The sequence below is a fragment of the Xyrauchen texanus genome, chromosome 40 (assembly GCF_025860055.1).
Source record: "Xyrauchen texanus isolate HMW12.3.18 chromosome 40, RBS_HiC_50CHRs, whole genome shotgun sequence".
Classification (NCBI taxonomy): domain Eukaryota; kingdom Metazoa; phylum Chordata; class Actinopteri; order Cypriniformes; family Catostomidae; genus Xyrauchen; species Xyrauchen texanus.
Genome location: NC_068315.1, coordinates 35,432,737 through 35,458,431, shown reverse-complemented (window position 1 = coordinate 35,458,431; position 25,695 = coordinate 35,432,737). Strand labels below are relative to the sequence as shown.

General features: G+C 41.4%; 1 protein-coding gene across 7 annotated transcripts in view; it reads right to left on the bottom strand.

Moving 5' to 3' along the window:
• Positions 1 to 1,169: 1,169 nt before the first annotated feature.
• LOC127633545 (pleckstrin homology domain-containing family A member 1-like) overlaps positions 1,170 to 25,695 on the bottom strand; it is a 105,603-nt gene continuing 81,077 nt past the window's right edge. For 3 of the 7 annotated variants that reach the window (XM_052112726.1, XM_052112725.1, XM_052112723.1), the window contains one exon: positions 1,173 to 7,265. In XM_052112726.1, the coding sequence (XP_051968686.1) occupies positions 6,969 to 7,265 (297 nt within the window). In that variant the 3' untranslated portion in view covers positions 1,173 to 6,968. Of the gene's footprint in view, positions 7,266 to 25,695 lie in introns of all 7 variants that reach the window. The other 4 variants (XR_007969222.1, XR_007969221.1, XM_052112724.1 and 1 more) reach the window with 4 other exon arrangements.

Sequence of the window (25,695 nt, the reverse complement as noted above, 5' to 3'; positions counted from 1 at the left end):
TAGAGTAAATAGATTTCATAAACATGTATGTCCTCATATGTGAACAGCGGGACTAAGTTGTGAAATGTAGAAAATCCGATTATATTGATGAAATATTTGATTATGTGTCCAGTAGTGTTGATTATTCATGTTATTAAGATGTTCTAGACATTACAGCTGATTTTCTAGAAAGCTGAATGAATAATTCTGATTAATAGTAATGCATCATCCAATCACTGCCGACCATATTCAAATCAAATGATCCATTATAAATTGTGAATCTATGTACTGATTCTTATTATTGAGTGATCCAAACATCATCTGCAGTCTGAAACTGAACTTTTCATCCGATTTTACCAGTGAATGCACTTAACTGCATAGAGAGCTATAGGACGCTCCCTTGATCCCTATTTAGTGAATGACTCTGTCTGCACTGATCTCAGAACAGTTACAAATGCACCTTATTTTCATCCTAACGCCATATAAAGCCTCTGAAAAACACATTTTTCATCTTTTGTGAAAATGCACATGAAATATAGAAGAATGCATTTATGAATGTTAATGAATAGAACCGTATTGTACAGTGATCAAATATAAGAACATTTATATTCAAATGATCCACAGATTCATGTTTTTGAACTTTTGAGGGAATAATGTCTCATTTTGCACATATGTGGACTTGATGTTTATCAGTGAAAAATGAACACATTTATTAAAGCCACATATCAAACCAAACTAGAGACGTTACTCTTTACAACCAAACATGTTTCAATCCAAAAACTTCAAGAGGTTTCTTATCAGAGGCACTTTTGTTGGAGCACTTCACAGAAATCAACGTCATGTTGTTGTGTCACGTGACTCATGCGGCAGAAGTTTAACTCTTAAATGACAGTGTAGAGTCTTGTGAACAGTATTCAGCTGGTTTTCATTCAACTAAATTATGTGTTGTGTATAACAAAGCTAAAATACAATGACCACACATGTGATTAAAAACACTCAAACTCGATTCCTCATTCGAATCACAGATAAACGAAGTGTTCGGCACTGGAATATTTGACTCAGTCTTGTCATTCCAAGCACATGGAGTGAATGGGGACTGATGCTGTCAAACAAGACTCAAGACATTTGACAAACACACTAAAGTGCTCCATGTGATTCAAACATTGTATTTCAAGTCTTCTGAAACTGATGCGAGGAACAGAACAAATTTTTATCGTTATTAACTTCAAATCTTCCCCTTAATTTTAGCTCTTAAATCTCTGCCAAAAATGTATTTAGCAAGCACTTTTATTCAAACTGAGTTCCAGATGAGGAAAACACAAGCCAGACATTATTAGCAGTGCTGCAAATAAATACATTTTCATTTTTGGGTGAACTAATGACATTACGATTAATGGACTCATAGAAATGTTTAGTTGTTATGGATACAGAACTATGATTTAAAAAAAATTTACAATAAAACTTACTGAAAGGGTCATCAAAAATGAAAAAGATGTTACTTAAAATGAAATAAAATGATAACTCATATGTACAATATTTAGAATTAGAAGAGAAATTTTGATATTTAGGAATACATTTACATTTACATTTATGCATTTGGCAGACGCTTTTATCCAAAGATACTTACATTGCACTTATTACAGGGACAATCCCCCCGGAGCAACCTGGAGTTAAGTGCCTTGCTCAAGGACACAATGGTGGTGGCTGTGGGGCTCAAACCAGCAACACTCTGATTAACAGTTATGTGCTTTAGACCACTACACCACCACTCTATAAATATTTCGGCTTTGGAATAAATAATTAGTGAATATCTTTAGATATATTTTAGATGTACAATTTGTTATTCATGCAAGTCATGTGTGTAATCTATAATCATAATTATTCATGAGAAGGTGTGGCCTTAACCTATGAGACTTGCTTTTTCTGAAGCTGTCATCCTGAATCACGGGTCATTTCTTTACGCTGTATAAGCACAAGTGAGAAGTGCTGTTTTAGTCTTTTTTAAAGTCAAATAACAGCTTTTCTGTATGGACTGCTTACTGTCAATTACATTTGTATCTTTGTATTGAAATGTTGTTTGTAACATGAGATTTTATGGAAGAGTGTCGACAATTATGGACAGATGGAGTTACTGCCATCGGCTGACTGGTACTGTAATCAATATGTAATCATGTAACCATAAACACAACTAATCTGATTACATCATACAATGTGATGTAATCTAATTATAAGTACTTCATTTAAAAAATATGGCTCCGTAATCTGTGTAATACAGAACTATAACAACAGTGTACACAACATAAGTAGAAAAAAAACCAAATCATATTTCATTGACAATTTCAATGTTTAATTTCACAAAATAAATAATGATCATGAATATTAGGTACAGAGTTTACAAGATTGAAAACAGCTGGAGACACTGAAAGAATGCAGGCACTTTTACAGATGGACAAGTCCAGACAGGAGCACAAAAACTGACACACTCACTCACTCACTCACACACACACTCACTCACTCACACACACTCTGACACACACACTCACTCGCACACACACACGCATACTCACACGCACACACACGCACACACACACACACACACACTCACTCACTCACTCACTCACTCACTCACTCACTCACTCACTCACTCTCACATACACACTCACACACACTCACACACTCTCTGACACACACACACACACACACTCACTCACTCACTCACACTCACTCACTCACACACACTCTGACACACACACACACACTCTGACACACACACTCACAAGCACACACACACACACACACACTCACTCACTCACATACACACTCACACACACTCACTCACACACACTCTGACACACACACACACACTCTGACACACACACTCACTCGCACACACACACTCACAAGCACACACACACACACACACATGTTGGTCTACCTATCATTATGAGGACTTTCCATAGACATAATGACTTTTATACTGTATAAACTATAGATTGTATCCTCTAAACCTAACACAACCCCTAAACCTAACCCTCACAGAAAACTTTCTGCATTTTTACATTTTCAATAAAACATTGTTTAGTATGATTTTTAAGCGATTTGAATTATGGGGACACTAGAAATGTCCTCATAAATCACATTTATAGCATAATACCCTTGTAATTACCAGTTTGTAACTTACAAAATTGTCCTGGTAAATCACAAAAACACGCACACACTCACACACACACACACACACACTCACACACACACACACACACTCACACACACACTCACGCACACTCACAAGCACACACACACACACACACACACACACACACACACTCACTCACTCACTCACATACACACTCACACACACTCACTCACACACACTCTGACACACACACACACACTCTGACACACACACTCACTCGCACACACACACACACACACTCACTCACTCACATACACACTCACACACACTCACTCACACACACTCTGACACACACACACACACTCTGACACACACACTCACAAGCACACACACACACACACACACATGTTGGTCTACCTATCATTATGAGGACTTTCCATAGACATAATGACTTTTATACTGTATAAACTATAGATCCTATCCTCTAAACCTAACACAACCCCTAAACCTAACCCTCACAGAAAACATTCTGCATTTTTACATTTTCAATAAAACATTGTTTAGTATGATTTTTAAGCGATTTGAATTATGGGGACACTAGAAATGTCCTCATAAATCACATTTATAGCATAATACCCTTGTAATTACCAGTTTGTAACTTACAAAATTGTCCTGGTAAATCACAAAAACACGCACACACTCACACACACACACACACACACTCACACACACACACACACACTCACACACACACTCACGCACACTCACAAGCACACACACACACACACACACACACACACTCACTCACTCACATACACACTCACACACACTCACTCACACACACTCTGACACACACACACACACTCTGACACACACACTCACTCGCACACACACACACACACACACTCACTCACTCACATACACACTCACTCACACACACTCACTCACACACACTCTGACACACACACACACACTCTGACACACACACTCACAAGCACACACACACACACACACACATGTTGGTCTACCTATCATTATGAGGACTTTCCATAGACATAATGACTTTTATACTGTATAAACTATAGATCCTATCCTCTAAACCTAACACAACCCCTAAACCTAACCCTCACAGAAAACTTTCTGCATTTTTACATTTTCAATAAAACATTGTTTAGTATGATTTTTAAGCGATTTGAATTATGGGGACACTAGAAATGTCCTCATAAATCACATTTATAGCATAATACCCTTGTAATTACCAGTTTGTAACTTACAAAATTGTCCTGGTAAATCACAAAAACACGCACACACTCACACACACACACACACACACTCACACACACACACACACTCACACACACACACTCACAAGCACACACACACACACACACACACACACACACACACACACACACACACACACACACTCACTCACTCACATACACACTCACACACTCACTCACTCACATACACACTCACACACACTCACTCACACACACTCTGACACACACACACACACACTCTGACACACACACTCACTCGCACACACACACACACTCACTCACTCACATACACACTCCCACACACTCACTCACACACACTCTGACACACACACACACACTCTGACACACACACTCACAAGCACACACACACACACACACACATGTTGGTCTACCTATCATTATGAGGACTTTCCATAGACATAATGACTTTTATACTGTACAAACTATAGATTGTATCCTCTAAACCTAACCCTACCCCTAAACCTAACCCTCACAGAAAACCTTCTGCATTTTTACATTTTCAATAAAACATTGTTTAGTATGATTTTTAAGCGATTTGAATTATGGGGACAATAGAAATGTCCTCATAAATCACATTTATAGCATAATACCCTTGTAATTACTAATTTGTAACTTACAAAATTGTCCTCGTAAATCACAAAAACACGCACACACGTACACACTCACTCACACACTCACACACACTCACTCACTCACACACACACTCACACACACACTCACAGTACTGTAAGCTATCCTGGAAACAATACACTGTATTTAAAGAGAAACATAAAATAAAAAATAAAATCCATATTGAAAATCTGGGATTCAAAATCTAATATAAACCTGGAAATAAACAGTATTAATATATATATATATATATATATAAAAAAACAAAAAAAAAAACAGTGTGCTGTAAAATTAGTGAGAACGTCTAGGACTTGTCTGTACAAACATTCAGAGAACTTTTCACTCAAAATCTTCCTTGATAAATGCCAATAAAACTCCTGTGTATAGTGTCGGAATCTAACATGACAAGCTGGATGATCTCAGTTCAGTTCTGTCAACGAACACATGCCAACCGCACAAAACACAGTTTCCTTGAACCGCAATATTGTGATGCGGTAAGAGAGTGGAAGTGTTCTGCACTGGATTCAGGTCTGTCATGACAAAATAACTCAACTAATAAAAACTAACAAAGTCAAATTCAATTAAATACACAAAACATAAAACAAAAATCAGAAAATGAAATTCAGTTAGCAATAAAATCAAGAGCATCCTGACTTTGCAGCCTATAAAAATAAAACATGTAACTGTAAGACAAAGTCTAAAGCGAACCCCAAGATGAAAGGCAGAAAACACCCGATTAATTAAAAGATATCAAGCAGATCATGAGCTCAAGCTCCTCAAGTAGTGGGATGCACAATATATCGGAGATTTCTTTTTATTATCCATAAATGTCTGAGTAAGTCAATATTGGAAGCAGATATTTTAATGTTTGATTTGTATTATTTTATATAAACATAATATTTATTGTTTAAATTAAATAAAATGTTTTTATTGAAAAATATTAAAATAAAATATATATATGTAATAAATAAAACCCCAATTTAATTTATTATTTTATTTTATTATATATTTGTATTTTTAAATAATATATATGTAGATGTATTCTTTTATTTTACAAACATAAAAAACAATTACATTTATTTCATTATATTTAGCTTTATAATTTATACAATTTTATGGATCTTATTTTCTCCCCAATTCAAACTGTAACAGCATTTCCATGGCATGTTTCACAAGTACTAAACAGTATTCAGTACATCAGTTCAACTGTACATTCAAATGTTTTGATGTGTGATTACACTGTTGCTTTTAAACACCTGCAGAACAATTATCGGTGAAATGACCGTGACGTTACAGCCGTCAAGCGCTCTCCGGGTTCTTTTGAGCAGCAGATTGCAGTTTTAATCATCTCTTAAACATTATTTAATATAATAATATAATATATAGTATGCAGCTTCTTTGTAGTTTCATCTTGGTTCAATAAGCCTGCGTGTTTTTATCATACATGTGACAGGTTGATGAATACACATCCTCACGTTTAACACACTTCAAAAGCGTATAAAAATGAAAAACGCCCATCAGACATGCAAACTGGGGATGGCAAAAGAACCCGGAAGTGCTGCAGCCAAGAGTCTGTTTGGAAACGTCACTTCATCAGCATTATTAGCAGTTATCAGCAATGACATAAAAATAATGATCGGCTATTCCACCAACATTTGCATCCTATCGAGTAGCTTAGTCAAGAGTCTAGTTTGAGTTAAAGTCACAGGCCTCATAATCACCTGACTGACAGTTCTCTGGTTTATGAACCTGTTTCAGTGTACACTTCTGTCTGTCAGAGGCTTGAGAACGATCAGCGAATAATTCCACAGGACAGTCCATGTCCCATGATGCATTGGGCATGATTCCTCCTAAGTCCCCGTCCTGCTTTTGACTGTAATAGGTTTGCTTGTTTTGAGATGACTTTTTTTCAATATGTGCCTGTGTGGACTATACGTGTCTCATTACACCTTGGTAATCTGAAAATCTTCATCCAATGAGCAATTGGGTGACTTTGTTTTGTTGCTCTGCCATTGCCATGGCAACAGATCGTCGTCGTTCACTTGAAGATTTGGGGCAACTCCTGGAGCGACAGTCGAGTTCGGGCCCCCAGCAGCCAACCTTTGAGGTCGGGCCCCTCCCACACCATGCTGAGGGCCTGAGGCGGAGTGGCTTTCTGGGTAATGGTATTCGGGGAGGGGTGAGCGAGGAGCTGGCACACTGAATTCTCTGTTGAAGATGGCGGCGGGTTCGGCGGGCTCCTGCGGAAATGACAGCAGCACCAGAAGTGCACGAGAGTTAGAACACTGAGGACCGACACAGAGAGAACTCAAGAACAAGCAGCAAGAGTTACAACAGGAAGTTTGGTAGGAAGCACGAGGACACGTGTGGCAGACAGGTCAGGAGATACAACAATGCATCAGAGGAAGAGCTCATTTTAGATTGTTAGTTTTTCATTTGAATCTCTGAAAGGTAAAAATAAAACATCACGACATCAGCAGTTAAATTAATGACTTCTAAAGTGACACGATCACTTTATGTTTCACACTTGGTGTGAAAAAGGTCAATATTTAAGTTTTATTTACCTTTTAACTATAAACCATCACTTCCGGTCAGCAGTGGCATGTGCGTGTGATGTAATCACGTTGGCACGTGAGACCTGCTATAACTGAAGCATGTGTAACGCACCCAACTGAGTATGAGGAACACCGTACAGAAGCTTCTTTGGTTTTAGTTTAGATCTGTATTTGTATCTGTATATTTTTCACAGTGGTGCGTTTGTGTGCATATCCTGGATGTCTCAAACATGCCAACATGATTATGTCACTTGAGAGGCCGCATGAACTCAGTGCTCTCTACCGCTGCTGACCAGAAGCAATGATTTATAGTTAAAAAGTAATTAAATATCGACATTTTTCACACCAAAAGTGATCGTGTCGCTTTAGAAGACATTAACATAACCGCTGGAGTCATATGGATGATGTTTATGCCGACTGTCTGTGATTTCTGGAGCATCAAAAGAGAAATCTCCATTCACTTGCATTTTAAGGACCTACTGAGCTGAGATATTGTTATATTTTTCCTCAAATGTGTTCTGGTGAAGAAAGAAAGTCATACACACCTGGGATATCATGCGCGTGAGTAAATAATGAGAGAATTTTCATTTTTTGGAAGAACTAGCCCTTTAAAAAACATTTAGGCGATTACCCTAAAAATTAAAATTGGGTCATCATTTATTCATGTGCATGTTGTTCCAAACCTAAGATTTGGTTCTCGTTTGATTTGTGTGTCGTAGCAAGTTTCACATCAGTGACAACCAATTGCATTGATTCTTGTATGTCACGTGACCAGTGTTGACTATAATTTGATGTTTAGCTAAGTTAATTACTTTTATGCAACTACATCACTTGGGTTTCACATTTCAAACATTTATGTCGAATTTCAAATAGGAATTCTGTTCATATTTATGTCTTTGCATTTCTGCGATGCCATAGTAGGGAATAAACGCTTGGTGCTGTGTGTACGACTTATGTGCAACAATGAATTATGAGGAAACATAGACAATTATTTGAATAAAGTGTACTAGAAAGTAACTTTAAATTAATCAGAATTGGAATTACTTTTCCAATTAAGTAATCAGTAATCTGACAACAAAATTATAAAAGTAACTAGATGGGTACATTTCCTGAAGAAAATGTGAGTGGTGCTTGCCGTGGCAAAACTCGTCAAACAGCATGTCGTAACTTGAAAAGAACAAAAAGCACGGTCGTAAATAAATCAACCCGAAGTCTGTACGATTTTCTGGTGCAGAAATATGTGATTTGTTACTCGGTTGCTAGGGTAAGCCCAGTGGTTGCTATGCAGTTACCAAGGTAATACAATACGCTGCTCCTTTCCATCCCGAGCTGAAATAAGTCAACCCGAAGTCTCTACGTTTTTCTGATGCAGAGATATGTGATTTGTTACTCTGTTGCTAGGGTAACCCCATGTGGTTGCTAGGCAGTTACCGTAGTGATACTTATCAAGTGTCCTTGCCATCCTGATTGGAATAAATCAACCCAGAAGTCTCTCTGATTTTCTGGTGCACAGATGTAGTTGTAGCTAAACGGTTGCTAGGGTACTCTGTTTGGTTGCTAGGGAGTGGCTTGGCACCTGCCAATCGTGAAACTTCAAAGGCTGCTTGTCAGTATGAATGATATAAACCAACTCCCATGCCTCTGTGACATTCAGAATGGAAGATATGCCTCTATGGATTTTGGTTGCTAAGGTGCTCGACAATGGTTGCTAGGGAGGGGCTAGGAAGGGTTGAGGTGATTCATGATTGGCTGTTTGCTGCCCCGAGTCAAACGAGACCACCCTTGTGTTTCTATGACGCTTCTATCCGGAGATATCCCTTTGATGTCTTTCATTAGAAGTCTATGGGACTTGTTGCTAAGGTGCTTTAAATTGTTGTTAGGGCGTGGCTTGATAGCTTCACAAAGATCCCGAGAGACTGATTGGTCGTCTGAGTAAAATGAGCCCGCCCCCTTGTCTCTACGACACTGTGATCCGGAGCTATGTTCAATACAAAATCCCTATTTCATGGTCCGTCCTACACCATTGTAAGTCAATGGGGGCAACTTTGGGCTGCTCTTGCCCCCCAGGGGTGCAACTTTTACCCCATATTGAGGCATGCTCTTACAGAGCCTGCCAGCCTCTTCAAATGTAGCAAATCACACGTTTCTGCGAAATCCTCGCTCGGAGCTGTGATGCGTCAAAGTTTGTCGCAATGTTAAGTCTATGGGATTTTTCGGCTGCTTTTTTGCCCCTGGGGCAAATACCGTACCCCTGATCGCTTATAAAAGTCATAGCACACGTGTCCTCAATAGGCCGTTCGATTTGATACCTCATTCGTGGGTCTACGCCAAACGGTGCGGGACGAGTTAGGTGCCGAAGTTTTGTACGGAGATATAATAATAACTAGATAGGTACATTTCCTGAAGAAAATGTGAGTGGTGCTTGCCGTGGCGAAACTCGTCAAATAGCCTGCTTGAAAAGAACAGAAATTGTGGTCATAAATAAATCAACCCAGAAGTCTGTATAATTTTCTGGTGCAGAAATATGTGATTTGTTACTAGGTTGCTAGGGTAAGCCCATGTGGTTGCTATGCAGTTAGCAAGGTAATACAATACATGGCTCCTTTCCATCCTGAGTGAAATAAGTCAACCCAAAAATCTGTACTGTTTTCTGGTGCAGAGATATGTGATTTGTTACTCGGTTGCTAGGGTAACCCCATGTGGTTGCTAGGCAGTTACCATAGTGATACTAATCAAGTGTCCTTGCCATCCTGATTGAAATAAGTCAACCCGAAGTCTCTATGTTTTTGTGATGCAGAGATATGTGATTTGTTACTCGGTTGCTAGGGTAAGCCCATCTGGTTGCTAGGCAGTTACCATAGTGATACTAATGAAGTCTCCTTTCCATCCTGATTGAAATAAGTCAACCCGGAAGTCTCTACGGTTTTCTGATGCAGAGATATGTGATTTGTTACTCGGTTGCTAGGGTAACCCCATCTGGTTGCTAGGCAGTTACCATAGTGATACTAATCAAGTGTCCTTGCCATCCTGATTGAAATAAATCAACCCAGAAGTCTCTCTGATTTTCTGGTGCAGAGATATAGTTACTGCTAAACGGTTGCTAGGGTACTCTGTGTAGTTGCTAGGGAGTGGCTTGGCAGCTGCCAATCATGAATCTCCAAAGGCTGCTTGTCAGTATGAATGATATAAACCAACTCCCATGCCTCTGTGACATTCAGAATGGAAGATATCCCTCTATGGATTTTGGTTCTTAAGGTGCTTGACAATGGTTGCTAGGGAGGGGCTAGGAAGTGTTGATTTGATGCATGATTGGCTGTTTGCTGTCCCGAGTCAAACGAGACCACCCTTGTGTTTCTATGACACTTCTATCCGGAGATATCCCTTTGATCTGTTTCAATAGAAGTGTATGGGACTTGTTGCTAAGGTGCTCTTAATGGTTGCTAGGGCGTGGCTTGATAGCTTCACAATGATCCTGAGAGACTGATTGGTCGTCTGAGTAAAATGAGCCCACCCCTCGTCTCTATGACACTGTGATCCAGAGCTATGTTCAATACAAATCCCTATGCCTTTTCATTTCATGGGCCGTCCTACACCATTATAAGTCAATTGGGGCATTTTTGGGCAGCTCCTGCCCCCAGGGGTGCAACTTTTACCCCATATTGAGGTATGCTCTTACAGAGCCTGCCAGCCTCTTCAAATGTGGCAAATCACACGCTTCTCTGAAATCCTCGCTTGGAGCTGTGACGCCAAAGTTTGTCTCAATGTTAAGTCTATGGGATTTTTCGGCCGCTTTTTGCCCCTGGGGCAAATACCGTACTCCGATCGCTTATAAAAGTCATAGCACACGTGTCCTCAATAGGCCGTTCGATTTGACACCTCATTCGTGGGTCTACGCCAAACGGTGCGGGACGAGTTAGGTGCCGAAGTTTTGTTAAGAGATATAAAAATAAAAATAAAAATAATAAATAGTAATAACTAGATAGGTACATTTCCTGAAGAAAATGTGAGTGGTGCTTGCCGTGGCAAAACTCGTCAAATAGCATGCTTGAAAAGAACAAAAATTATGGTCATAAATAAATCAACCCAGAAGTCTGTACGATTTTCTGGTGCAGAAATATGTGATTTGTTACTCGGTTGCTAGGGTAAGCCCATGTGGTTGCTATGCAGTTACCAAGGTAATACAATACATGGCTCCTTTCCATCCTGAGTGAAATAAGTCAACCCGAAGTCTGTAGTATTTTTGGTGCAGAGATATGTGATTTGTTGCTCGGTTGCTAGGGTAACCCCATCTGGTTGCTAGGCAGTTACCATAGTGATACTAATGAAGTCTCCTTGCCATCCTGGTTGAAATAAATCAACCCAGAAGTCTCTGCGATTTTCTGGTGCAGAGATATGTGATTTGTTACTCGGTTGCTAGGGTACTCTATGTAGTTGCTAGGGAGTGGCATGGCAGCTGGCAATCATGAATCTCCAAAGGCTGCTTGTCAGTATGAATGATATAAACCAACTCCCATGCCTCTGTGACATTCAGAATGGAAGATATCCCTCTATGGATTTTGGTTGTTAAGGTGCTCGACAATGGTTGCTAGGGAGGGGCTAGGAAGTGTTGAAGTGATGCATGATTGGCTGTTTGCTGTCCCGAGTCAAACGAGACCACCCTTGTGTTTCTATGACACTTCTATCCGGAGATATCCCTTTGATCTTTTTCAATAGAAGTCTATGGGACTTGTTGCTAAGGTGCTCTTAATGGTTGCTAGGGCGTGGCTTGATAGCTTCACAATGATCCAGAGAGACTGATTGGTTGTCTGAGTAAAATGAGCCCACCCCTCGTCTCTATGACACTGTGATCCAGAGCTATGTTCAATACAAATCCCTATGCCTTTTCATTTCATGGGCCGTCCTACACCATTATAAGTCAATTGGGGCATTTTTGGGCAGCTCCTGCCCCCAGGGGTGCAACTTTACCCCATTTTGAGGTATGCTCTTACAGAGCCTGCCAGCCTCTTCAAATGTGGCAAATCACACGTTTCTACGAAATCCTCGCTCGGAGCTGTGACGCGTCAAAGTTTGTCGCAATGTTAAGTCTATGGGATTTTTCGGCCGCTTTTTGCCCCTGGGGCAATTACTGTACCTCGACGCTTATAAAAGTCATAGCACACGTGTCCTCAATAGGTCGCTCGATTTGACACCTCATTCGTGGGTCTACGTCAAACGGTGCGGGACGAGTTAGGTGTCAAGTTTTGTAGGAGATAGAATAATAAAAGTATAAAAATAAAAATAAGTATGTGAGATTACAATAGTGATGCTTTGCAAGCACCACTAATAATAAGTATGTGAGATTACAATAGTGATGCTTTGCAAGCACCACTAACTAGATAGGTACATTTCCTGAAGAAAATGTGAGTGGTGCTTGCTGTGGCAAAACTCGTCAAACAGCATGTTATAACTTGAAAAGAACAAAAATCACGGTCATAAATAAATCAACCCAGAAGTCTGTACGATTTTCTGGTGCAGAAATATGTGATTTGTTACTCGGTTGCTAGGGTAAGCCCATGTGGTTGCTATGCAATTACCAAGGTAATACAATACATGGCTCCTTTCCATCCCGAGTGAAATATGTCAACCCGGAAGTCTCTACGTTTTTGTGATGCAGAGATATGTGATTTGTTACTCGGTTGCTAGGGTAACCCCATCTGGTTGCTAGGCAGTTACCATAGTGATACTAATGAAGTGTCCTTGCCATCCTGATTGAAATAAGTCAACCCGGAAGTCTCTACGTTTTTCTGATGCAGAGATATGTGATTTGTTACTCGGTTGCTAGGGTAACCCCATCTGGTTGCTAGGCAGTTACCATAGTGATACTAATGAAGTCTCCTCGCCATCCTGATTGAAATAAGTCAACCCGGAAGTCTCTACGTTTTTGTGATGCAGAGATATGATTTGTTACTCGGTTGCTAGGATAACCCCATCTGGTTGCTAGGCAGTTACCATAGTGATACTAATCAAGTGTCCTTGCCATCATGATTGAAATAAGTCAACCCGGAAGTCTCTACGTTTTTCTGATGCAGAGATATGTGATTTGTTACTCGGTTGCTAGGGTAACCCCATCTGGTTGCTAGGCAGTTACCATAGTGATACTAATGAAGTCTCCTTGCCATCCTGATTGAAATAAGTCAACCCAGAAGTCTCTACGTTTTTGTGATGCAGAGATGTGATTTGTTACTCGGTTGCTAGGGTAACCCCATCTGGTTGCTAGGCAGTTACCATAGTGATACTAATCAAGTGTCCTTGCCATCATGATTGAAATAAGTCAACCCGGAAGTCTCTACGTTTTTGTGATGCAGAGATATGTGATTTGTTACTCGGTTGCTAGGGTAACCCCATCTGGTTGCTAGGCAGTTACCATAGTGATAATAATCAAGTCTCCTTGCCATCCTGATTGAAATAAGTCAACACAGAAGTCTGTACGTTTTTCTGATGCAGAGATATGTGATTTGTTACTCTGTTGCTAGGGTAACCCCATCTGGTTTCTAGGCAGTTACCATAGTGATACTAATGAAGTGTCCTTGCCATCCTGATTGAAATAAATCAACCTAGAAGTCTCTACGTTTTTGTGATGCAGAGATATGTGATTTGTTACTCGGTTGCTAGGGTAACCCCATCTGGTTGCTAGGCAGTTACCATAGTGATACTAATCAAGTGTCCTTGCCATCATGATTGAAATAAGTCAACCCGGAAGTCTCTACATTTTTCTGATGCAGAGATATGTGATTTGTTACTCGGTTGCTAGGCAGTTACCATAGTGATAATAATCAAGTCTCCTTGCCATCCTGATTGAAATAAGTCAACCCGGAAGTCTCTACGTTTTTCTGATGCAGAGATATGTGATTTGTTACTCGGTTGCTAGGGTAAGCCCGTGTGGTTGCTAGGCAGTTACCATAGGTGATACTAATGCAGTGCTCCTTTCCATCCTGATTGAAATAAGTCAACCCGAAGTCTCTACGCTTTTCTGATGCAGAGATATGTGATTTGTTACTCTGTTGCTAGGGTAACCCCATCTGGTTGCTAGGCAGTTACCATAGTGATACTTATCAAGTGTCCTTGCCATCCTGATTGAAATAAATCAACCCAGAAGTCTCTCTGATTTTCTGGTGCAGAGATATAGTTACTAGCTAAACGGTTGCTAGGGTACTCTGTTTAGTTGCTAGGAGTGGCTTGGCAGCTGCCAATCATGAATCTCCAAAGGCTGCTTGTCAGTATGAATGATATAAACCAACTCCCATGCCTCTGTGACATTCAGAATGGAAGATATGCCTCTATGGATTTTGGTTGCTAAGGTGCTCGACAATGGTTGCTAGGAGGGGCTAGGAAGTGTTGAGGTGATTCATGATTGGCTGTTTGCTGTCCCGAGTCAAACGAGACCACCCTTGTGTTTCTATGACACTTCTATCCGAGATATCCCTTTGATGTCTTTCATTAGAAGTCTATGGGACTTGTTGCTAAGGTGCTCTTAAATGGTTGCTAGGGCGTGGCTTGATAGCTTCACAATGATCCTGAGAGACTGATTGGTCGTCTGAGTAAAATGAGCCCACCCCTTGTCTCTATGACACTGTGATCCAGAGCTATGTTCAATACAAATCCCTATGCCTTTTCATTTCATGGTCCGCCCTACACCATTGTAAGTCAATTGGGGCATTTTTAGGCAGCTCCTGCCCCCAGGGGTGCAACTTTTACCCCATATTGAGGTATGCTCTTACAGAGCCTGCCAGCCTCTTCAAATGTGGCAAATCACACGCTTCTACGAAATCCTCGCTTGGAGCTGTGATCGCCAAAGTTTGTCTCAATGTTAAGTCTATGGGATTTTTCGGCCGCTTTTTGCCCCTGGGGCAAATACCGCACTCGATCGCTTATAAAAGTCATAGCACACGTGTCCTCAATAGGTCGCTCGATTTGACACCTCATTCGTGGGTCTACGCCAAACGGTACGGGACGAGTTAGGTGTCAAGTTTTGTTAAGAGATATAAAAATAAAATAAAAATAATAAGAATAACTAGATAGGTACATTTCCTGAAGAAAATGTGAGTGGTGCTTGCCGTGGCAAAACTCGCCAAATAGCCTGCTTGAAAAGAACAGAAATTGTGGTCATAAATAAATCAACCCAGAAGTCTGTATAATTTTCTGGTGCAGAAATATGTGATTTGTTACTAGGTTGCTAGGGTAAGCCCATGTGGTTGCTATGCAGTTAGCAAGGTAATACAATACATGGCTCCTTTCCATCCTGAGTGAAATAAGTCAACCCAGAAGTCTGTACTGTTTTCTGGTGCAGAGATATGTGATTTGTTACTCGGTTGCTAGGGTAACCCCATCTGGTTGCTAGGCAGTTACCATAGTGATACTAATCAAGTGTCCTTGCCATCCTGATTGAAATAAGTCAACCCGAAGTCTCTATGTTTTTGTGATGCAGAGATATGTGATTTGTTACTCGGTTGCTAGGGTAAGCCCATCTGGTTGCTAGGCAGTTACCATAGTGATACTAATGAAGTCTCCTTTCCATCCTGATTGAAATAAGTCAACCCGAAGTCTCTACGCTTTTCTGATGCAGAGATATGTGATTTGTTACTCGGTTGCTAGGGTAACCCCATCTGGTTGCTAGGCAGTTACCATAGTGATACTAATCAAGTGTCCTTGCCATCCTGATTGAAATAAATCAACCCAGAAGTCTCTCTGATTTTCTGGTGCAGAGATATAGTTACTGCTAAACGGTTGCTAGGGTACTCTGTGTAGTTGCTAGGAGTGGCTTGGCAGCTGCCAATCATGAATCTCCAAAGGCTGCTTGTCAGTATGAATGATATAAACCAACTCCCATGCCTCTGTGACATTCAGAATGGAAGATATCCCTCTATGGATTTTGGTTGTTAAGGTGCTCGACAATGGTTGCTAGGAGGGGCTAGGAAGTGTTGATGTGATGCATGATTGGCTGTTTGCTGTCCCGAGTCAAACGAGACCACCCTTGTGTTTCTATGACACTTCTATCCGAGATATCCCTTTGATCTGTTTCAATAGAAGTCTATGGGACTTGTTGCTAAGGTGCTCTTAATGGTTGCTAGGGCGTGGCTTGATAGCTTCACAATGATCCTGAGAGACTGATTGGTCGTCTGAGTAAAATGAGCCCACCCCCTCGCCTCTATGACACTGTGATCCAGAGCTATGTTCAATACAAATCCCTATGCCTTTTCATTTCATGGGCCGCCCTACACCATTATAAGTCAATTGGGGCATTTTTAGGCAGCTCCTGCCCCCAGGGGTGCAACTTTTACCCCATATTGAGGTATGCTCTACAGAGCCTGCCAGCCTCTTCAAATGTGGCAAATCACACGCTTCTACTAAATCCTCGCTTGGAGCTGTGACGCCAAAGTTTGTCTCAATGTTAAGTCTATGGGATTTTTCGCCGCTTTTTGCCCCTGGGGCAAATACCGCACTCGATCGCTTATAAAAGTCATAGCACACGTGTCCTCAATAGGTCGCTCGATTTGACACCTCATTCGTGGGTCTACGCCAAACGGTGCGGACGAAGTTAGGTGTCAAGTTTTGTTAAGAGATATAAAAATAAAAATAAAAATAAAAATAACTAGATAGGTACATTTCCTGAAGAAAATGTGAGTGGTGCTTGCCGTGGCAAAACTCGGCCAAACAGCATGTTGTAACTTGAAAAGAACAAAAATTATGGTCATAAATAAATCAACCCAGAAGTCTGTACGATTTTCTGGTGCAGAAATATGTGATTTGTTACTCGGTTGCTAGGGTAAGCCCATGTGGTTGCTATGCAGTTACCAAGGTAATACAATACATGGCTCCTTTCCATCCTGAGTGAAATAAGTCAACCCGAAGTCTGTAGTGTGTTCTGGTGCAGAGATATGTGATATGTTGCTCGGTTGCTAGGGTAACTCCATCTGGTTGCTAGGCAGTTACCATAGTGATACTAATGAAGTCTCCTGGCCATCCTGATTAAAATAAATCAACCCGAAGTCTCTATGTTTTTGTGATGCAGAGATATGTGATTTGTTACTCGGTTGCTAGGGTAACCCCATCTGGTTGCTAGGCAGATACCATAGTGATACTAATCAAGTGTCCTTGCCATCCTGATTGAAATAAGTCAACCCGAAGTCTCTATGCTTTTCTGATGCAGAGATATGTGATTTGTTACTCGGTTGCTAGGGTAAGCCCATCTGGTTGCTAGGCAGTTACCATAGTGATACTAATGAAGTCTCCTTGCCATCCTGATTGAAATAAGTCAACCCGAAGTCTCTATGTTTTTGTGATGCAGAGATATGTGATTTGTTACTCGGTTGCTAGGGTAACCCCATCTGGTTGCTAGGCAGATACCATAGTGATACTAATCAAGTGTCCTTGCCATCCTGATTGAAATAAGTCAACCCGAAGTCTCTATGTTTTTGTGATGCAGAGATATGTGATTTGTTACTCGGTTGCTAGGGTAAGCCCATCTGGTTGCTAGGCAGTTACCATAGTGATACTAATGAAGTGTCCTTGCCATCCTGATTGAAATAAGTCAACCCGAAGTCTCTACGCTTTTCTGATGCAGAGATATGTGATTTGTTACTCGCTGCTAGGGTAACCCCATCTGGTTGCTAGGCAGTTAACATAGTGATACTTATCAAGTCTCCTTGCCATCCTGATTGAAATAAATCAACCCAGAAGTCTTCTGATTTTCTGGTGCAGAGATATAGTTACTGCTAAACGGTTGCTAGGGTACTCTGTGTAGTTGCTAGGAGTGACTTGGCAGCTGCCAATCATGAATCTCCAAAGGCTGCTTGTCAGTATGAATGATATAAACCAACTCCCATGCCTCTGTGACATTCAGAATGGAAGATATCCCTCTATGGATTTTGGTTGTTAAGGTGCTCGACAATGGTTGCTAGGAGGGGCTAGGAAGTGTTGAAGTGATGCATGATTGGCTGTTTGCTGTCCCGAGTCAAACGAGACCACCCTTGTGTTTCTATGACACTTCTATCCGGAGATATCCCTTTGATCTTTTTCAATAGAAGTCTATGGGACTTGTTGCTAAGGTGCTCTTAATGGTTGCTAGGGCGTGGCTTGATAGCTTCACAATGATCCAGAGAGACTGATTGGTTGTCTGAGTAAAATGAGCCCACCCCCTCGTCTCTATGACACTGTGATCCAGAGCTATGTTCAATACAAATCCCTATGCCTTTTCATTTCATGGGCCGCCCTACACCATTATAAGTCAATTGGGGCATTTTTGGGCAGCTCCTGCCCCCAGGGGTGCAACTTTTACCCCATATTGAGGTATGCTCTACAGAGCCTGCCAGCCTCTTCAAATGTGGCAAATCACACGCTTCTACTAAATCCTCGCTGGAGCTGTGACGCCAAAGTTTGTCTCAATGTTAAGTCTATGGGATTTTTCGTCGCTTTTTTGCCCCTGGGGCAAATACCGCACTCGACGCTTATAAAAGTCATAGCACACGTGTCCTCAATAGGTCGCTCGATTTGATACCTCATTCGTGGGTCTACGCCAAACGGTAGCGGACGAAGTTAGGTGTCAAGTTTTGTTAAGAGATATAAAAATAAAAATAAAAGTATAACTAGATAGGTACATTTCCTGAAGAAAATGTGAGTGGTGCTTGCCGTGGCAAAACTCGCCAAACAGCATGTTGTAACTTGAAAAGAACAAAATTATGGTCATAAATAAATCAACCCAGAAGTCTGTACGATTTTCTGGTGCAGAAATATGTGATTTGTTACTCGGTTGCTAGGGTAAGCCCATGTGGTTGCTATGCAGTTACCAAGGTAATACAATACATGGCTCCTTTCCATCCTGAGTGAAATAAGTCAACCCGAAGTCTGTAGTGTTTTCTGGTGCAGAGATATGTGATTTGTTACTCGGTTGCTAGGGTAACCCCATCTGGTTGCTAGGCAGTTACCATAGTGATACTAATGAAGTGTCCTTGCCATCCTGATTGAAATAAATCAACCCGAAGTCTGTACGTTTTTCTGATGCAGAGATATGTGATTTGTTACTCGGTTGCTAGGGTAACCCCATCTGGTTGCTAGGCAGTTACCATAGTGATAGTAATCAAGTGTCCTTGCCATCCTGAGTGAAATAAATCAACCCGAAGTCTGTACTATTTTCTGGTGCCGAGATATGTGATTTGTTACTCGGTTGCTAGGGTAACCCCATCTGGTTGCTAGGCAGTTACCATAGTGATAGTAATCAAGTGTCCTTGCCATCCTGAGTGAAATAAATCAACCCGAAGTCAGTACTATTTTCTGGTGCAGAGATATGTGATTTGTTACTCGGTTGCTAGGGTAACCCCATCTGGTTGCTAGGCAGTTACCATAGTGATAGTAATCAAGTGTCCTTGCCATCCTGATTGAAATAAGTCAACCCAGAAGTATCTACGCTTTTCTGATGCAGAGATATGTGATTTGTTACTCGGTTGCTAGGGTAACCCCATCTGGTTGCTAGGCAGTTACCATAGTGATACTAATGAAGTGTCCTTGCCATCCTGATTGAAATAAATCAACCCGAAGTCTGTACTTTTTCTGGTGCAGAGATATGTGATTTGTTACTCGGTTGCTAGGGTAACCCCATCTGGTTGCTAGGCAGTTACCATAGTGATAGTAATCAAGTGTCCTTGCCATCCTGATTGAAATAAGTCAACCCGAAGTCTGTATGTTTTCTGATGCAGAGATATGTGATTTGTTACTCGTTGCTAGGGTAACCCCATCTGGTTGCTAGGCAGTTACCATAGTGATACTAATCAAGTGTCCTTGCCATCCTGATTGAAATAAGTCAACCCGAAGTCTCTACGCTTTTCTGATGCAGAGATATGTGATTTGTTACTCGGTTGCTAGGGTAACCCCATCTGGTTGCTAGGCAGTTACCATAGTGATACTAATCAAGTGTCCTTGCCATCCTGATTGAAATAAGTCAACCCGAAGTCTCTATGTTTTTGTGATGCAGAGATATGTGATTTGTTACTCGGTTGCTAGGGTAAGCCCATCTGGTTGCTAGGCAGTTACCATAGTGATACTAATGAAGTGTCCTTGCCATCCTGATTGAAATAAGTCAACCCGAAGTCTCTACGCTTTTCTGATGCAGAGATATGTGATTTGTTACTCGCTGCTAGGGTAACCCCATCTGGTTGCTAGGCAGTTAACATAGTGATACTTATCAAGTCTCCTTGCCATCCTGATTGAAATAAATCAACCCAGAAGTCTCTCTGATTTTCTGGTGCAGAGATATAGTTACTGCTAAACGGTTGCTAGGGTACTCTGTGTAGTTGCTAGGAGTGGCTTGGCAGCTGCCAATCATGAATCTCCAAAGGCTGCTTGTCAGTATGAATGATATAAACCAACTCCCATGCCTCTGTGACATTCAGAATGGAAGATATCCCTCTATGGATTTTGGTTGTTAAGGTGCTCGACAATGGTTGCTAGGAGGGGCTAGGAAGTGTTGAAGTGATGCATGATTGGCTGTTTGCTGTCCCGAGTCAAACGAGACCACCCTTGTGTTTCTATGACACTTCTATCCGAGATATCCCTTTGATCTTTTTCAATAGAAGTCTATGGGACTTGTTGCTAAGGTGCTCTTAATGGTTGCTAGGGCGTGGCTTGATAGCTTCACAATGATCCTGAGAGACTGATTGGTCGTCTGAGTAAAATGAGCCCACCCCCTCGTCTCTATGACACTGTGATCCAGAGCTATGTTCAATACAAATCCCTATGCCTTTTCATTTCATGGGCCGCCCTACACCATTATAAGTCAATTGGGGCATTTTTAGGCAGCTCCTGCCCCCAGGGGTGCAACTTTTACCCCATATTGAGGTATGCTCTTACAGAGCCTGCCAGCCTCTTCAAATGTGGCAAATCACACGCTTCACTAAATCCTCGCTGGAGCTGTGACGCCAAAGTTTGTCTCAATGTTAAGTCTATGGGATTTTTCGCCGCTTTTTTGCCCCTGGGGCAAATACCGCACTCGACGCTTATAAAAGTCATAGCACACGTGTCCTCAATAGGTCGCTCGATTTGACACCTCATTCGTGGGTCTACGCCAAACGGTGCGGACGAAGTTAGGTGCCGAGTTTTGTTAAGAGATATAATAATAAAATAAAACTAGATAGGTACATTTCCTGAAGAAAATGTGAGTGGTGCTTGCCGTGGCAAAACTCGTGAAATAGCATGCTTGAAAAGAACAAAAATTATGGTCATAAATAAATCAACCCAGAAGTCTCTACGCTTTTCTGATGCAGAGATATGTGATTTGTTACTCGGTTGCTAGGGTAAACCCATCTGGTTGCTAGGCAGTTACCATAGTGATAGTAATGAAGTCTCCTTGCCATCCTTATTGAAATAAGTCAACCCGAAGTCTGTACTATTTTCTGGTGCAGAGATATGTGATTTGTTACTCGGTTGCTAGGGTAACCCCATGTGGTTGCTAGGCAGTTACCATAGTGATACTTATCAAGTCTCCTTGCTATCCAGAGTAAAATCAGTCAACCAGGAAGTCTCTACTGATGTTCTGATCCAGAGATATGTGATTTGTTATTTGGCTGCTAGGGTAACCCCTCCTTGTTGCTAGGAAGTTACCATAGTGATACTTATGAAGTGTCCTTGCCATCCTGAGTGAAATAAACCAACCCAGAAGTCTCTACGCTTTTCTGATGCAGAGATATGTGATTTGTTAATTGGTTGCTAGGGTAACCCCATCTGGTTGCTAGGCAGTTACCATATTGATACTAATGAAGTGTTCTTGCCATCCTGGTTGAAATAAATCAACCCGAAGTCTGTACTCTTTCTGGTGCCGAGATCTGTGATTTGTTTCTCGGTTGCTAGGGTAACCCCATCTGGTTGCTAGGCAGTTACCATAGTGATAGTAATCAAGTGTCCTTGCGATCCTGAGTGAAATAAATCAACCCGAAGTCAGTACTATTTTCTGGTGCAGAGATATGTGATTTGTTACCGGTTGCTAGGGTAACCCCATCTGGTTGCTAGGCAGTTACCATAGTGATAGTAATCAAGTGTCCTTGCCATCCTGATTGAAATAAGTCAACCCAGAAGTATGTACGCTTTTCTGATGCAGAGATATGTGATTTGTTACCGGTTGCTAGGGTAACCCCATGTGGTTGCTAGGCAGTTACCATATTGATACTAATGAAGTGTCCTTGCCATCCTGGTTGAAATAAATCAACCTGGAAGTCTGTACTCTTTCTGGTGCCGAGATATGTGATGTGTTTCTCGGTTGCTAGGGTAACCCCATCTGGTTGCTAGGCAGTTACCATAGTGATAGTAATCAAGTGTCCTTGCCATCCTGAGTGAAATAAATCAACCCGAAGTCAGTACTATTTTGTGGTGCAGAGATATGTGATTTGTTACTCGCTGCTAGGGTAACCCCATCTGGTTGCTAGGCAGTAATCATAGTGATAGTAATCAAGTGTCCTTGCCATCCTGATTGAAATAAGTCAACCCGAAGTCTCTACGCTTTTCTGATGCAGAGATATGTGATTTGTTATTTGGCTGCTAGGGTAACCCCATCTGGTTGCTAGGCAGTTACCATAGTGATAGTAATCAAGTGTCCTTGCCATCCTGATTGAAATAAGTCAACCCAGAAGTATCTACGCTTTTCTGATGCAGAGATATGTGATTTGTTACTCGGTTGCTAGGGTAACCCCATGTGGTTGCTAGGCAGTTACCATATTGATACTAATGAAGTGTCCTTGCCATCCTGGTTGAAATAAATCAACCTGGAAGTCTGTACTCTTTCTGGTGCCGAGATATGTGATGTGTTTCTCGGTTGCTAGGGTAACCCCATCTGGTTGCTAGGCAGTTACCATAGTGATAGTAATCAAGTGTCCTTGCCATCCTGAGTGAAATAAATCAACCCGAAGTCAGTACTATTTTCTGGTGCAGAGATATGTGATTTGTTACCGGTTGCTAGGGTAACCCCATGTGGTTGCTAGGCAGTAATCATAGTGATAGTAATCAAGTGTCCTTGCCATCCTGATTGAAATAAGTCAACCCGAAGTCTCTACGCTTTTCTGATGCAGAGATATGTGATTTGTTACTCGGCTGCTAGGGTAACCCCATCTGGTTGCTAGGCAGTTACCATAGTGATAGTAATGAAGTGTCCTTGCCATCCTGAGTGAAATAAATCAACCCGAAGTCAGTACTATTTTCTGGTGCAGAGATATGTGATTTGTTACTCGGCTGCTAGGGTAACCCCATCTGGTTGCTAGGCAGTAATCATAGTGATAGTAATCAAGTGTCCTTGCCATCCTGATTGAAATAAGTCAACCCGAAGTCTCTACGCTTTTCTGATGCAGAGATATGTGATTTGTTACTCGCTGCTAGGGTAACCCCATCTGGTTGCTAGGCAGTTACCTTAGTGATACTAATGAAGTGTCCTTGCCATCCTGATTGAAATAAATCAACCCAGAAGTTTCTCTGATTTTCTGGTGCAGAGATATAGTTACTGCTAAAGGGTTGCTAGGGTACTCTGTTTAGTTGCTAGGAGTGGCTTGGCAGCTGCCAATCATTAATCTCCAACGGCTGCTTGTCAGTATGAATGATATAAACCAACTCCCATGCCTCTGTGACATTCAGAATGGAAGATATCCTCTATGGATTTTGGTTGCTAAGGTGCTCGACAATGGTTGCTAGGGAGGGCTAGGAAGTGTTGAGGTGATTCATGATTGGCTGTTTGCTGCCCCGAAAGTGAAACGAGACCACCCTTGTGTTTCTATGAAACTTCTATCCGAGATATCCCTTTGATGTCTTTCATTAGAAGTGTATGGGACTTGTTGCTAAGGTGCTCTAAATTGTTGCTAGGGCGTGGCTTGATAGATTCAAAATGATCCTGAGATACTGATTGGTCGCCTGAGTAAAATGAGCCCGCCCCATTGTCTCTATGACACTGTGATCCAGAGCTATGTTGAATACAAATCCCAATGCCATTTCATTTCATGGGCCGCCCTACACCATTGTAAGTCAATTGGGGCATTTTTAGGCAGCTCCTGCCCCCAGGGGTGCAACTTTTACCCCATTTTGAGGTATGCTCTACAGAGCCTGCCAGCCTCTTCAAATGTGGCAAATCACACGCTTCTGCTAAATCCTCGCCGAGCTGTGACGGCCAAAGTTTGTCGCAATGTTAAGTCTATGGGATTTTTCGCCGCTTTTTGCCCCTGGGGCAATTACCGCACTCGATCGCTTATAAAAGTCATAGCACACGTGTCCTCAATAGGTCGCTCGATTTGACACCTCATTCGTGGGTCTACGCCAAACGGTAGCGGGACGAGTTAGGTGTCAAGTTTTGTACGGAGATAGAATAATAAAAAGTATAAAAATAAAAATAAGTATGTGAGATTACAATAGTGATGCTTTGCAAGCACCACTAATAAATAAGTATAACTAGATAGGTACATTTCCTGAAGAAAATGTGAGTGGTGCTTGCCGTGGCAAAACTCGGCCAAACAGCATGTTGTAACTTGAAAAGAACAAAAATTATGGTCATAAATAAATCAACCCAGAAGTCTGTACGATTTTCTGGTGCAGAAATATGTGATTTGTTACTCGGTTGCTAGGGTAAGCCCATGTGGTTGCTATGCAGTTACCATAGGTAATACTAATACATGGCTCCTTTCCATCCTGAGTGAAATAAGTCAACCCGAAGTCTGTAGTGTTTTCTGGTGCAGAGATATGTGATTTGTTACTCGGTTGCTAGGGTAACCCCATCTGGTTGCTAGGCAGTTACCATAGTGATACTAATCAAGTCTCCTTGCCATCCTGATTGAAATAAATCAACCCGAAGTCTCTACTGATTTTCTGATGCAGAGATATGTGATTTGTTACTCGGTTGCTAGGGTAACCCCATCTGGTTGCTAGGCAGTTACCATAGTGATACTAATCAAGTGTCCTTGCCATCCTGATTGAAATAAATCAACCCGAAGTCTCTACGCTTTTCTGATGCAGAGATATGTGATTTGTTACTCGGTTGCTAGGGTAACCCCATCTGGTTGCTAGGCAGTTACCATAGTGATACTAATGCAGTGTCCTTGCCATCCTGAGTGAAATAAATCAA